This window comes from Hemicordylus capensis, chromosome 2 (genome assembly GCF_027244095.1).
Source record: "Hemicordylus capensis ecotype Gifberg chromosome 2, rHemCap1.1.pri, whole genome shotgun sequence".
In the NCBI taxonomy this organism is placed as follows: Eukaryota; Metazoa; Chordata; class Lepidosauria; order Squamata; family Cordylidae; genus Hemicordylus; species Hemicordylus capensis.
In genome coordinates, this window is record NC_069658.1 from 289,746,821 (window position 1) to 289,762,913 (window position 16,093).

The 16,093-nt window shown below is 39.5% G+C and overlaps 1 protein-coding gene across 13 annotated transcripts in view; it reads left to right on the plus strand.

Annotated features, from left to right (window-relative positions):
• Nucleotides 1–16,093, plus strand: part of ITPR1 (inositol 1,4,5-trisphosphate receptor type 1) — a 323,955-nt gene that overhangs the window by 253,283 nt on the left and 54,579 nt on the right. For all 13 annotated transcript variants that reach the window (XM_053296706.1, XM_053296710.1, XM_053296713.1 and 10 more), the window contains 5 exons: nt 5,129–5,309; nt 6,496–6,752; nt 9,282–9,482; nt 12,341–12,451; nt 13,543–13,638. In XM_053296706.1, coding sequence (XP_053152681.1) covers nt 5,129–5,309; nt 6,496–6,752; nt 9,282–9,482; nt 12,341–12,451; nt 13,543–13,638 — 846 coding nt within the window. The remainder of the gene's footprint in view (nt 1–5,128; nt 5,310–6,495; nt 6,753–9,281; nt 9,483–12,340; nt 12,452–13,542; nt 13,639–16,093) is intronic.

Genomic DNA, 16,093 nt, shown 5'->3' on the forward strand with positions numbered 1-16,093 from the left:
TGGGTTTGGAAAGGACAGACTTCTGGCTTCAGTTAAGACATGCCTAATGCTAATTTACGAGTATATGTAATAAAGGGTGCTTTATAACATGCAACTTGTGGCTTCTAACTGACCCCCGGGGTGGGGGGACTCTCTTTTCTGGGCATGGTATGGGATGCAGCAGTGAAAGTTTCAGCACGTTGGTCTCGCAATGTAAAAATAACAAGACAATGATGAAGGGAGAGAAAGGGACTTTGTCCTCCCATGAAGAGGTATATGACCATTACTAAACAGAGAGGTGGTATAAAAGAGGTGAATCTGTCATGGTTGAAGGAAAGGTTTAAAGTAGAGTGGTTCTTGGCTTGACAGATACTTGAGAAACTGAATCATCAGTTCAGACATGAAAATCAACTTCATGGCTTTTAGTGATGGGCATGGGAAAAGTAAGTCAAGTGGGTTGATGGCAATTATGCTAAGCATTGTAAGAGAGAGGAGGGATAAAGGGGAATAAGGACAGAGTAAGTGCCTTTACTATATGGGCTAGAGCAAACTTTGCCCAGAATCTACTGCAAAATATACCATATTTACCTGAATTGAAGACTATTTTGAATTCAAGAAGACCCCCTTAAAAGGTAGAGGTTAAATAATATACCTACATTTAGTCAATAGGAACAAGACTTTGAATTTAAGACAAGCTCCTAATTTCTAATATTAAATAATTTGGTGGGGGGGTAACCTAGTCTTGGATTCAGGTAAATACAGTAAGTGTTGTCAAGCCTCTTGGAAACAGTGAACAGTGCACTAGCAAATTCAACATTTATTTATTTATACACATAATTATATGTGTAAATATAAACATATATGTGAATATTAGTTTGATTTATTTAGTTATTTTTGGTTCAGTTTTATACTGCCTTTCATAAAGCATCCCAAGGCAATTTTAAAAAGTTAAAATACAATAAAATTCCATAAAAATCATTTAAAACATTAAAATGAGTTAAACTGTAAAAACCACAAATACCCCCCCTTAAAGAAAAAAACCCATTAAAAAGACAATAGAAGCCGGAGACCTGAGAGACCTGGCAACCCCTGAGGGAGGGATAAAGGCCCGAACAAATAAAAACGTCTTAAGTTATTTTTTTAAAGGCAGTGACAGATGTCAAAGAGCGGACATGCATTGGGAGAGCATTCCAGAGCGGGTGGGGTGGGCAACAATAGAGAAGGCCCTGTCCATGCACAATAATTTGGTCTTTCTCCACATCGGCAGATGGAGCAAAGGCCCCTCTGAGGACCTTGTTGGGTGAACAGAAACCCTTGGGAGCAGGCGGTCCTTCATGTATCCCGGCCCCAAACCATTTAGGGCTTTAAAGGTATGAACTAGCACCTTGAATTACAACCAGAAACAAACTGGCAGCCAATGCAACTCTTTCAAAATAGATGTAATATGCTCCGAGTGAGCAGTTCCTGAGAGAACCCTGGCAGCTGCATTAGTTAGATCCATGCAAGAAACTTGTAGGCTTAAGAATTAAATGTATAATACATGAAGGAAAGGTACAAGTCCACAAGAATGCTAGCTTTGTTACGTGAAGTGCAGAAGCTATTGAAGGCAATAATACTGGATGTTTTTTCTATTAAATTTTATATTAATACACATATATTATAATAATACAAATATGTGAATATCTGAGCCCTTTTCCAAACTCTATAGCAATTAATCATAACCCTCTCAGGTGCTCTAATGTCATAGACAATTTTCCTAATGTGTGTATAGACTAGTAGAGAAATGTTGTGCTTTGGGAATGTGAGTGCATTGATGCATTGATTGATTAGATTTTTATACCTCCTCACCCAGATGGCTCCAGGTGGTTCACAGATATTGACTGAATGTTCTGTTTATTGATGTTCTGCATTTGTGAAATATGCTTCATGACCTGGTTGTGAATTCTGATCTTCTAAAAAATTTTTCCAGCGGCACCAGGCTTGACTGTTTCTGGCATTAACTCTTCGTGAAGTGCTTCTCAGTACAGTTCTCTTTGAGAAATTTTTTGTTTTCATTTTTAAAAGAAAATCCAGGAAATTGAAAGTGGGTGAGGAAAGGAGTGGAAGGGAAGTTTTTGCAGGAGTGAGTTCCCAGAGCTGAGTCATGTCAGGGCCTTGTTAAGAAGCGGAAAGGGAGAAGAGATGGGAGCAATGTAAATTTAAGTGACACTGAAGTGACACACGACAGCAGGTGGACTGATTGCATGACCTCAGTAAGAAGTTTGGAAAGCCATTTCAAGGTGATAGAATTGGAGAAGGGTGGTAGATGCCCACTGCTCTTCAGGCCTTTGGAAAGTAGGCGTTGATTTCATAGAAAGGAATTCCCAGTCTGGTTTGCTTCTATGCAGTGGCAGAAAGAAAATTTAATTACTTATTTTTATTGCATTAAAACATGGTTTGCCAGAACTCCTAGGGCAACTCTCACAACAAGATCAAACACAGAATAAAAACTATATTCCAATGCAACATAAAAATTTTATTTCATTCATTTATATATTTATATCTATGTCAAACGCTTTGGGAATTTTGTTGTTGAAAAGCATATATAAATATATGCTTTCATGGTATATAAATATATACCATATAGAGATATTCATCATATTCGGCAAAATGACGCAGTGGGGAAATGCTTGACTAACAATATAGTGACTGTAGTAGCTATGTCAGATGCTCATTCTGACTGCACTTTAAGGCGAAATGATGTTACCCCTCAGTTTGCAAAGTCCCTTTGCAACTAAAATTGCTGTGGAGATTGATCAAAGGGTACCATACTGGGGTCAGCCTTCTATTTGTCTATAACTCAGATGATGTATGGCCACCCTCTGCCTCTTTTTAATTTTGCTTTTTCAATCAATCAATCAATCAGATTTTTCCCCAGCTTGCTGTAGGAAAAGCTGTTGCAACATGAACCACTGCAGAATGTTAAGGAATTTCATAATACTCTGCATAAGGTGACCCACTTACAAGTTCATCCTCCAGTCATGCTTTAAGCTCTGTTCATGATTTATGTAACCGCATATTGGTTTCACCAGATAACTGTCTGATTTACTCTCTGGCTATTTGTTGCTTTGCTACAAGGCATTACTTGTCTGTGTCTCAGTTTTAGGAAAATGCTCTTCTATTTTGTGGTTCCATGTTGAAGTAATATAAATACTGATTAAAATGTGGGGGATAGAATCGTATGTATCTCATGTACTGTAGCATCCTTGTAAAGATTTTTAAGTTACTTAAGGTGGCTGTTTTCCACATGCGTACTGCAGTATGCGCCTTAATGGGTCTCTAGTTTTCAACTCTAGAATGCAGTTCTATAGCCATTCTACATGCTACGTGGTGCCAGACAGTGTTTTGACTGAATATACACTTGTCAGGGATCTGCAGCCAACCCCAGCTCTCTAACTGTACCTCTATGATGCATGTGTTTTCAGATATCTATTGATCTCATTCACATATTACATGTTAGATCTATATTTTAAAATCTTTGGTGCACACTAAAAATGTAATGTGTGGCTCAGCCAATAGATCAATAATGCTTTAGGTATGGTATAAGTGTGTTTTAAAATGTATGAGCAGGTAACACTGTCACCTTTAGCCTCTGAGCATGGCTGTGGCCCTTTAAGTCATCTTCCAATTATGCTGCAACAGAAACATAAATTTAAAATGCTTTTCTAAGGCCATTCTAGCAAGAAATACTTCATGGTTTTGCATTCCCATTGCTTGTGAATAAAATGAAAAGGCTGTATTGACTACCTCAGGCCATTTTTGTAAGGGCGGTATCTAAAACAAACAAACAAACAAATAAATAATAAAATATCACTGGAGTGTGCATTTGATTTTGAAAATGCTGCTCCCATTTGAGGAATGAGGTCCGTACAACAAGAGCATTCACAGGTGACTCATATCAAGGTAAAACATATTTGTAGTATCACTTATGATAGCATCCTAAGAAACTTATCTTGCTTAAATGCAAACTTTTTATAAGGTCAGTGCTTAATTCTTGACAGATTAACCCAGCTGGAAAGCCAGGTTCTCTGCCCCAGAAGTGTATCCCCTATCCCAGATATATTACAGGGTGGTTGCAGTTTCATATTGCTGATGAAAGTTCTCCGAGCCATTCTAGTTGAATCACATGTTCCAGGGTTGAGTCCTTACCGAACTAAAATCCTAACTATAGTAAAAACTACAAATGGTTTGGACAATGTAGGGTGCTTAAATGGAATCAAAGCAACCATCAAGCAAGCAGATCTCAGAGAAATAGTTTATGGCTACTGGGTTGCCTTAACCACAATTTTTTCTGGGCATGGATAATCTTTAAACAGAGATGTACTTGTGATTATCTGTTTTTTGTTGAACAATTTATGTAACCTTGGTTTTCCAGTTTGCCTGTACCTCTGTGTGTGTGTGTGTGTGCGCGCGCGCGCATGCACACACACACGCACACACACACAGACAGAGATATGTTACATTGCTCTATACAATCTTATCTTTACATGTCTCTTTTTTTTCTATACAACACTAAGCCAAATCTCATAGCCTTTTTGTGGGTGGATTTTCTCTAGCCAAACTGATACCTTATATTCCCCACAGAAGCTGTGATTGAGTATCTGCCTCCATCCCCAGCAGTAATAAACCTATGGTTTTGGTCATCAGTTGTATATCAGGGCCACTTTGAGGAAAAGGTGGATGAAGCCCTTTCCATTCCCTTGTTGTATTTTAACATGTTAAGCTGCCTCATACGGAGCCAGGCAACCAGTCCTAACACTATACTTTGACTGGCAGCAGCACTCCAAGGATTCAGACAGAGGTCTTTCCAGTTCTGCTATTAAAATAGTACTAGGACTTGCCAGCAAGTCCTATTTCTAAAGCCACCACTCCATCCTTATACCTTTCTAAGAGTTAGCAGCTTGGGGCTTTGGTACTTTTCAGGGAACTGGATTAGGCCATGGTGCCTCCAGTTGCTTATCCCATGTTCATCTTTATCGTATGACCTTGCAGTGGCTCAGCCTATGGTTGGGGCTCGCAGGCAGATAACACAGTTCCTTAGTCTATAATGAACGCTGTACTGTATTCAAAACATTTTACCAACCTTTTTTGTTCTATTGGTGTCTTTCAGCACTCATTTTTTTGCCGATTAACAGAAGATAAGAAATCAGAAAAGTTCTTCAAAGTTTTTTATGATCGCATGAAAGTGGCCCAGCAAGAAATCAAGGCTACAGTCACAGTGAACACCAGTGATTTGGGAAATAAAAAGAAAGATGATGACTCAGACAGGGATGCACCAGCCAGAAAAAGAGGTAACTTTCCAGCAATGCAGCTCTTTTAGGTCACATGAGAATAAAGTCCTGTGCTTTGAGTAGTTTTTGATCCAGTTATTCTTTAATCCACAGCATGGAAGCGAAGAGTTCAGTCGTGCCAAAGTGTAATCCATTTGGGACATGGCATTTGTTGAAATGGTGACCAGTATGTTTAAAATTAAACTGTCAGCAGCCAGCTTGAGTGGCTTGATATGCTGCTTAATCTTGTGCTTGTTTAACACTATTTGGTCTGCAGGCAACAGGTCCAGAATTCCGCATTTAAAAGCAGGCTTTTGGGATTCTTAATCTGGAATAGAGGTATTTGCAGCCTCAACTGCCTTTTCCCCTCATCTGTGCACTATGCCTCTCATATACTGGTGCACATAGGCTTCAGTAGGTATTGTTGGTTGCCAACATCATCTTACTGGAAGAAGATGTTGCTTCCTGATGGCACGTTATAAGTAGACAAGAGGATGTACTGGTGTGCATGTGTATACCGGAAATATTGCAACTTGGGCATAGTAACACACATGTATATCCATTCTAAATTATATGACTTTTGAAGTATAAATGAGATGTTTGCATCCAGAATTCTTAATTTAAAAAGTAAAACATGGTTAATCTCTAATACATGGAGGAAAATGTGTATTTTAAGACATTAGTTAGGGAGGGGTCATAAGGAGAGAAAAAGCACTAAGCATGAGAATCTCTGCTCATCACTTGAATCACTGCCCAGGCTCTCTGGTTTCTTATCCTTTAGCAACAGTTTCTTCTATGTTCCTTTTTTTTTTAAGCTACAGTTTGTAAAAGGACACTACTGGGTTCCATGTCCTAGTTGTCTCTGAGGCTTTATAGGCCCCTGCCTGCAGGTGTCTCTTATAAGAGTACAGTATCATCTATTAAAACTAACAGTGGATGCTTATCTAATCTCTAACAGATTGGCATTGACATTAACATTATTAAATCATTACAATTAACATTAACATTAAAAATGATTTACCATGTCTTGTTGAGGAGAAGTGTGAAATGAGAGCTGGGCTGACATTAAACTCCTTGAACTCCTATCTGTTTGTTAATAGAGGCAGACTGCTTGGTGATCAGTGTATAGAACTCACTAGAAATGGTGACTGGCTCTGTTTAGTGATGTGGCCATTGTGGTATTAGAACATATCCTTGTGTGTTCTAGTGTTAAGAGAACCATTGACTCAAATAACAGAGGAAGTGCGAGACCAGTTGGTTGAAGCTTCTGCTGCTACAAGGAAGGCATACAACACTTACAGGAGGGAAGCTGATCCTGACGACCATTACTCAGCTGCAGATGGAGCACAGTCTGCAGCAGACAAGAACAAAGATGAACTGGAGATGAGTCCTGTGATCACAATAATGCAGCCCATCCTGCGTTTCTTGCAGCTGCTGTGCGAAAACCACAATCGGGACTTGCAGGTATGGCTGGCAACAGCTGCATGCTCAGTCCATCTTGCCTTCTCTACTGTCTTCTCAACAGAAAAGTGAACATCTTGCTTAAGCTCAGCAGATAGAAGACATAAAGTCAGTTTTTGCTCAGTGAGTGGTGTGTTGGCTCTGTCCGCATAGGGTGAAATAGACAAGACCAGCCTATGGCAAAATGCTTCATTGATGGAGTATGCTGCCTGAAACTGTTACGTGACATTAGATCTCTGTTCTGTGTCTTGTCTTCCTCTCGGAGTGGAAACTTGCTTGAGGGAATGAAGCACTGAGAGATGCTGATGCTTATTCTTTGCTTGCCCCAAGGGTTGTCACTGATTATCCTGGTTTGGGTGCAACTTGCTTAGAGCCAAGAAAGTTAGTCTTCCCTGCATCACTATGTTCCCTGTAGGACCCTCTCTTTACCCTAGGATTAGCCATAGGTAGGCTACTTGTTGTGGACTAGGATTTGTCAAAAAAAAATCCAGATTTGGTCAACATACCAAAAGTGACATTTAGGATAAAAGGGTGGGGTTGTTTTTTTGCAGGCTCAGACTCTTTGACACTATTTCCCTTGAAACATATAATGCTCAGATGATTCAGAGAACATTTAACAATACCAGTAATTGCAAGCAAAGCAGTTTAGGTACAGAAACAAGCATTGAAGGCATCATCCAGATCCCTTGGAGTCCCAGGCCATGTTCTCACAAACAGCAGCCAGTTTGGCAAATTTGGACTTGAACTATACCACTTCAGAGAGGGGCTTTCATGACTTAATGCTGCCCACCCCCTCCATTCAGTCGTGTCTGATCTATGGATCAGTGCTCCTCCATACAAGAAAAAAACCCCACTCTCTACATTAAGAACAGGGAGCAGCAGATGATGACAATGGCAGATATTTATACATTGCTTTTCAAAAAAAGTTTGCAAAGCGGTTTGCATAGATTTACATAGAATAAGAAGTATAATTTTCTATACATAGTATAATATTCTGTACCTAGAATTAAAGCTTTTGTCACAACTGAAGCATCTTGGCAGCTGGGACAAAAAGAGAACTAGGCCTTAGTGATCTGGCCCTCTCATGTGATGTTGGGTGTTTCCAATTAGGTTTTCCTAGCTGGTCATTTCCAGCTGGGTTTCCCAGGTTTACTGCAACTGCCAGCCTTGCCCCATGCAGAACATTGGGCTGTATCAATTCTTGTAGCGTGGGCTTCATACTGTGAGGGCTTCATCTTTCCTGGGATGGTCAATTCAAAGGAAATTTTCAGTTATGCCAATGAAAGAAGAAAAAGCAGGTAAAGTGGACTTGTCATGCTGGTTGTTTCTAGGAAAAGCTTGCAAAGTTGTCATTACAGGAACTACCACTGAGACCATTCCGACACTGTTTGAATCACAGGTAGAAATTGCTTTTCAGTCAGTTGCATTCTTAAAGATTGTGTTTCTTTCTTGGGATCCATAAAAATGAAAGCCTCCTCGGCCCATGCTGTTAAATGTGACATTTCAGAAAGCAAACCGTCACTAACACCAGTGCTTTCAGTCAAAAGCTCTTAGAATCAGAAGAGTGGCTGAACTGAGTTTGAATGCTAGCCAAAGATTGCTATTGAGACTAAAGTGGCTGCTTGAAAACCAGGACCAGATATTGAATCATTGATTTCTGAGGCAATGGAATAAACATGAGTGTGTGGATAGTCACATAATTCATCTGAATTGGCAAGTGATACTGAGATAGAAGAATGGAAGCATATGAAGTATATGCACATATCTATTGTTTATTGTTCTAAACTATTTTTCAGCTAACAGGTCCCCAAAGCTGCTAACACATTAAAATATATAAAACTAGAATACATTAATTAAATATACAAATAGATATAACATATTCCATAAAGCAGTCAAGCAATTTGGAATACACAAAGGATTGTATCATCTGCTATTTCCCTCCCTCCTTCCCAGCAAAGATATATAGAATAACATAATTCTTAACACATTTCCTTAAACAAACAGAGAGAGAGAGAGAGCATTAAATATATGTTGGGAAAGAAAACTCCAGAAGGAGGGTGCTGAAAAGATTCAGCTTATTACATTGCAGCTGCTAAGGGGTGGGGGGGAGTAAGAGTCATGTTTCATTCTCAAGATTCGTAGGAAATTATTCCTAATTAAGTTTGTAGAGGTGAAACTGCCAGATGTCTAGCTAGCTCTATTTTGTGGGTGTTTGGGGTCAGTAGAGTGAAAGCTTGTGGTTTGCTGATATTTTATAGATGAAAGCAAGCAGGAGGGGGTTTTTTTTGGAGAAGGGGGACAGGAGTGCAAATTTCAGATTTTTTACAGAGACATCCAAAACATTAAAGTCAAAAGCCCGAATGGGTTATCCATAGCTATGTTGAGAGGCTTTGTGTGGGTTAACACCTAAGAGCATACGTGAATGCAAAGCTTGTTGCTCAAAAGCTACATTTTTAATATATAATGAGGATAGTTGATGTTCATAAATAACTGAACTGTTTTTCCTCATATTTTTTTCACATCCATCTACAGAACTTCTTACGTTGTCAAAACAATAAGACTAATTACAACTTGGTGTGTGAGACACTGCAGTTTCTAGACTGTATTTGTGGAAGCACAACTGGAGGTCTTGGACTTCTTGGGCTGTATATAAATGAGAAGAATGTAGCACTGATCAACCAGACTCTGGAAAGTTTGACTGAATACTGCCAGGGACCATGTCATGAAAACCAGGTAATGCCATTGCTATAGCAGTAAACATTATAAAGATGCAGCTTGGAATCTGCTATGGAACCCTGAGAATTCCTGTTTTCCTGTTTGAAAATTTAAGTTTCTAATGTGTGGAATGTTAGATGGAAATGTGTGAGTCTGTAGTCAGTGTTTACTAAAGGTTCAGCAACAAGAAGTGGGGTGAATATGAAGGGGCTTGATTTAAATGGTGAACCCACCAAAGAATTTGCAGTTGTCCTGATCTATGGGGAAATATTTACAAATTTATTTATCACATACAACACAACCAGAGAGACATTTCTGAAGCACAAATACCAGCACCCTTTTAAAGTACATAATTATTATTTTGATACCTGTACCCTTTTATTATTATTTTGATACCTGTACACAAGCATATATGATTGTGTGAATAGCATTGGAAGAATGTGATTTAAAGCTCAAACGGGGTGAGTGGGCAAGGATGCAAATCCTTGTCTGCATGCCTGACTTAGAAAAGGAAGCTTGGGGAAGGGACTACAGAGAAGAAAATGATAGAAGGGAGAAGGTGGAAGGCTCAGCACTCTCCCCACCCACACACTCCATTTGCAACTGAGAAGAAGATTTTCCCCTCCCACATCATGCATGATTATGGCCAGCATTTGAAGATACCACTATCATTGGCCCATGCTGTCTCTCTAACTGTCCAAGAAGATATGTGTTTCAGACTGTGACGGCCTTTAGACATGCCTGAAGAATGGAATATTTCCAAACTTTAAAATAACTCTTATTTGCCTAATTGGCCATCGCAGTGTCCGTAACTGGGCCCATTGTGCACTGATGGAAATCATGGTGGCACTGAAATGTGTAGGAATTCATTCTTAAGGATATGACTCCCATGTTCTTATACCATTGCATTTCAATAGTCTGTGGTGGAACCTTACCTGTACAATGGACAAAGGCACCTTGCCCAAGCCTAAAAATTGTTGTGCCAGTAAATACAGTTTTGGAAAGGTGGGTATGCTGTTGCCACCATCATCACAAATGATCACAGTACGTGGGATATGAGCCCATGAGGCTTGTACTGTATGTGCATCAAAACGTTTAGAATTGTTGGGGACAGGGAAAGGATGAGGCAATAAGTGCCTCTTCACTTCTTGGATGCCTGCTCTATGCTATTTATTTAGCAACTGGTACAGTGCCTGTCTATCTGACAGGCTGATGTTTTGGCACAAAAGCATTCCAGTTTCTTCCATCCACCTCACATTTTGGCCTCTTTCTCCCCTTCATCTGGCTTCTTCCCCAGGCACTGAGCATTCCTGCAGCAGACCACATGTTGCCTTGAGGTAATCAGAGGCAACACCATCTTGCCATGAATGTGATCAGAGAGTTGCTTGAAAAGCAGCCAAAGCACTTGTTCCTCTTCTTGGCCCTCTTGATGAGTCCAGAGCCTTAGCCTTCACTTTCCCCCCCACCGCAATAGGATCAGGAGAGCTGGCATTGCCTGCTTCTTCTCAAAGCTTAGTGACGGAGAGGGTTCAGCCCCACTTATCCAGACAGCACTTGTGAATTTGGGGCACCCTCTTCTGCTCTCTCTTATTATTTGCAGAGGTGGGCTGTGGTTGTTGTTAGCCAATTTTCTGCTCTTGACCAGGAGCAGGATTTATTTGAGGAAGAACGGATGTGCTCCATCAAGCACCAGAAAGACATGGTTCTTCTCTCCCACCTATTCATTGCTGAGTTGATGTTGTATTGTGGGGAAACCGGACGACCTTTGCTGGTGGTGTGTGGGAGCCATCTGAGCCATCTTTATGTTGCCTGTTCACAATAAGAATGCTTGTAGTTGAAAGGAACAGATAGCTGAAGCCTGAAGTAGACTTCTCCTTTACCAGGAGGTAATTTCTTAATCCATACCCAAACCACAGAAGTAAAAGGTAATTCTGGCTCAGATGTTTGGCTGTGGAGGTGACAAACATTTCTCCAAAATGATTGTCTGCTCAGTGATGAGTGATTGTCAGATTGTTGCAACAGGGTTGTTATATGCACACACACATTCATTCATTCTCTCTCTCTCTCTCTCTCTCTCTCTCTCTCTCTCTCTCTCTCTCTCTCACTTAATAAGAACAGTAAAACTAATAATATAGATTTATACCCTACCTTTCATTTTTACTAACTGTGGCTATAATCCAATGCAATATATTAAAATAATCTAAACAATGTAATTAAAAGTTGGCAGCACCTCAAAACATCAGAAGAGTGAACAGACAATCTTGGGTAACTTGTTGGTTTTGGACTACAACGACAATGGCCAAAGCCCAGGGATTATGAGAGTTGTAGATCAAAACAAGAAACTATCCAAAATTCACAACAGGAAATACATGAAGGTGAGAATTGGTAAATTACATAGGGACATTATCAACCATTTTCATAGAAGCCTCCATACAAGTGACAGCATGGAAAATATAAGCACTTATTCTGCGTGAAGAAGCCCTTAGTCTTGGAAAGTGATATGAGTTAGTTAATCTAACTAACTAAATGAATAAGATTCTGAGCCTCTAAAATAAGTCTGTGTTATACATAAGGAGTAATTGCAATGGCAGGATCATGTAGGTTAATGAAGCAAATACAGAGAAATAACACTCACCTTTCTGGGTTAGTGTAAGGATTACATTAAGATAACTCATGTGGAGTGTTTTGCACACTGAAATGTTTTGCAGCACTAAATGTTGTTTGTTACCAAAGAAATGATGTAGGTAGAGCAAGATTGGGCCTATTGCGAAAGAGATCACATTTTCATTGAATATAGCCAGTGACTTCTTTTTTAAGCACTTGGGAATATTACTTTTGACTAAGCCTTGGCATGAACTTTCTTTTCCCCTGTACAGAATTGCATTGCAACTCATGAATCCAATGGCATTGATATAATTACAGCATTAATTCTCAATGACATCAACCCACTGGGAAAGAAGAGGATGGATCTTGTATTAGAACTCAAGGCAAGTGGACATGTAACAGTGAAACAGCAAAAAGCTTTGAAAGCTATTCAGGGAATCAGTATGATACAATAGGCAGACTGCTGGGCTTGCAAGGTCTTTTGATAATATCAGCAGGTTCTCTGGGCAAGTCACCATTGCAGGATTTTTAAGAAGGATTTGTATTTCAAAAAATGTTTACCTGTTAACTTATGAGCTAAAATATTGAGACTACATCCAACATAAATTCAAAACATTCAGTACAGTTAATTATGGCAGTGCTCTGGCATATCACAACTTGTAGCATTAAGGCAGTATGTTGTTGAGGGGCCAAGAACATGTTACCAGAGCAGCCTGAGTCACCAATACTGCACCAGAAACCATTACCACCAGATGAAACACAGCAGTTCAGCACACAACTCTTTAGAGTTGATCAGTTTGAGGCAACACAATAAGGCACAACTCCCATATGGATCAGGGAGCCAGCTGCACGAGCACTAACCTACGTATGTGACAGCTTGTATGTAGTCAGACAGAAAGTGATCTTAAGCACACTTTAGATACATTCCAGTGACATCCATGGAACTTGCATCTGCACTTGTATGGATTTTTGTGAATAGTTACAGAAAATTGTAGAAAGGTTTTTTCAAGCCTGATGTTAAAGAGTTAAATGTAAGTTCATAGTTTTGGGTCTGCATTCTAAATTTGACACAATACTATACACAAATATATGTACTTCAAAAACTTGCTTCACATTCAGAGTGAGCAAATTTGTGTTAGTTTTACAATAACGATACTTAATTGCATCTTTGAAATTCATGTTTTAACTCTCTAAAGAGGATGTTTAGTTGTCTGAAACCTGCTTTCATTGTATATTAAAGTACCTAAATTACATCATTGGTTCTTAATAGTTGTGTTAGATTTCATCTTTATTCTAAAGTCTTGTTGGTGCCTTGTGGTCTGTCCCATTTGCTCATTTTTGCTTCTTTGACATCAGTTGGGTTTTAACAAAAATGGATATGGAAATAGTCACTTGGGGCTGTGGTTGGCAGACTTGTTTCTGTTTTTGTAATGCATGGAACTGTTTCTCAACTATATTTCATTTACTTTCTCAGAACAATGCATCCAAGTTACTTTTGGCAATAATGGAAAGCAGGCATGACAGTGAGAATGCCGAGAGAATCCTTTATAACATGAGACCCAAAGAACTGGTAAGCTACTAAGCATGTGATCCAGAGTTTCTAGTGGTATGGATTACTCTGGCAACATGGAATTATCTTCCTGCCAGTTTTGTGACTAAGATCATGCTCTCTGGATCTTGGAAACTGAGCTCTTTCATTGACTACTGTACTCAGCAGTAAATTGAAAGAGCTTTTAATAATTTAGTCAAAAATGTGTGTAAATAATGGCTTTAAGCTTGCTTGGCCTTCAAGCAGAAGATGTTGCCATTATGTGCAAGTGCATACTGTTTGCAAAGAGTAACTATTAGCCAGTAATAACAAAAACAGCAAACATGTTAACAACTAAGCTTTTCATAGGCAATAGCCTATTTCATCAGTAGCATGAAGTGGATGGGAAGATAATGGGACAAATAGATTACCCTGCTGTGGTTGGGCAAGGTAATTGAGAGTGTGGTAGCCTTGGATGAAACTGAATATCAAAACCCATTTCAGACTGGCTTTTGGGTAGGCTATGTGGTGGAGACTGCCTTGGTCAGCCTGATGGATGATCTCTACTTGGAAATTGACATAGGAAGTGTTACTCTGTTGGTCCTTTTGGACCGCTTGGTAGCATTCAATACTATCGACCATAGTATCTTTCTGGAGAGTCTGAGGGGGTTGGGGTGGGAGGCACTGCTTTGTAGTGGTTCCATTCCTACCTCTCAGGCAGATTCCAGATAGAGTTCCTAGGGGACAGTTGTTCTTTAAAATCTGAACTTTGGTATGGTGTCCATCAGGTCTCCGTATTGTCTCTGATGTTGTTTAACATCTACATAAAACTGCTGGGAGAGATCATCAGGAGATTTGGTGCAGGGTGTTATCAGTATGTGGATGACACCCAAATCTTTTTTCTCCATATCAACATCATCTGGAGAAGGCATAATCTCCCTAAATGCCTGCCTGGAGGCGGTGATGAACTGGATGAGAGATATCAAACTGAGATTTAATCCAGATAAGATGGGGTCGGAACTCATGAGATGATTTTGATCTGCCTGTTCTGGATGGGGTCACACTTCCCCAGAAGGAACAGGTACACAGCCTGAGGTGCTTCTGGACACAAACCTCTCCCTGGTGTCCCAGGTTGAGGCAGTGGCCAGAAGTGCCTTTTATCAGTTTCAGCTGATATGCCAGCTGCACCCATTTCTTGAGTTAAATTACCTCAGAACAGTAGTACATCTGCTGGTCACCTCCAGACTTGACTACTACAATGTGCTCTATGTGGGACTGCCTTTGTACATAGTCCAGAATGCTGCAGTTGGTCCAGAATGCTGCAGTTGGTCCAGAATGCTGCAGTTGGTCTCTGGGTCATCTCGGAGAGACCATATACTTGTACCTTAAAAGATCTACACTGGTTGCTGATAAGTTTCTGGGCAAAATACAAGGTGTTGGTTATAACCATTAAAGCCCTAAACAGCTTGGGCTCTGGGCATTTAAGAGAAAGTCTTCTTTGCTATGAACCACACCACCCATTGAGATCATCAAAAAAGGTTCATCTACAGTTGCCACCGACCCGTCTGGTGGCTACTCAGGGCTTTTAATTAAATATTGTTTTAATAGTTGGATGGTTTTTTATTAGTTTTAACATTGTTTTAAATTTTAAATTGTTTTTATCGTTTTGTAAACTGCTCAGAGACTTGCGTTTTGGGTGGTATATAAATATGTTAAATAATTAAAATAAATATAAATAAATTACATATGTGCATGCACTCGCACATGCACACGCACACCAGTTCAGTGGTGGGGGTGGAAATCTGTTACTCCAAAAGAGCCTAGGGTGAATGCATCCTGAAAACAGAGCAGTGTTTCAGATTTTATGAGATACTGGAATAGATAGAGAGCACCAAGGAAGGGGCAGTTCTTGCCTGTGCTGACTCCTGTGAACTTCCCTTCCTAGCATAATAAATATAAGATCTGAGTGGTTCCTGATGACTAGATTTAGGGAATAGGAAGCTGTGGTTGTCTTCTCTGCCTGCTTCTGTGAAGGGTAGTAGATGCTGGGTGGCGGGGAGGAATTTATGACTGTCTTCTGAGGACTCCAGTTTATTTCAAGAGAGCTGTTAAGTGGCTTCATAGTCTGTTGATGAGAAGTGAAAGTGTGTAGATTTAAATAACCTTTCATACTGAGATATTTAATGCTGTGTTCTTTTTCGACCAGGAGTTGAACTGTAACAAAAGCCATTTAAGAGCCTCCAATAGCAATTTTTACTTTGATGTTAATAGATGACAAAACATTAGTATAGAATTCAGGCTGAAAGTCTGTAAACTCACCACATTATTATTATTATTATTATTATTATTATTATTATTATTATTATTAATTAAAACTTTTATACCGCCCTTCCAAAAGGCTCAGGGCGGTATACATTAAAACACCCTTAAAATCAATTAATAATTAAACAAAAATTATAAGCATAAAACAATGATTAACAGTTAAAAACATCATAAA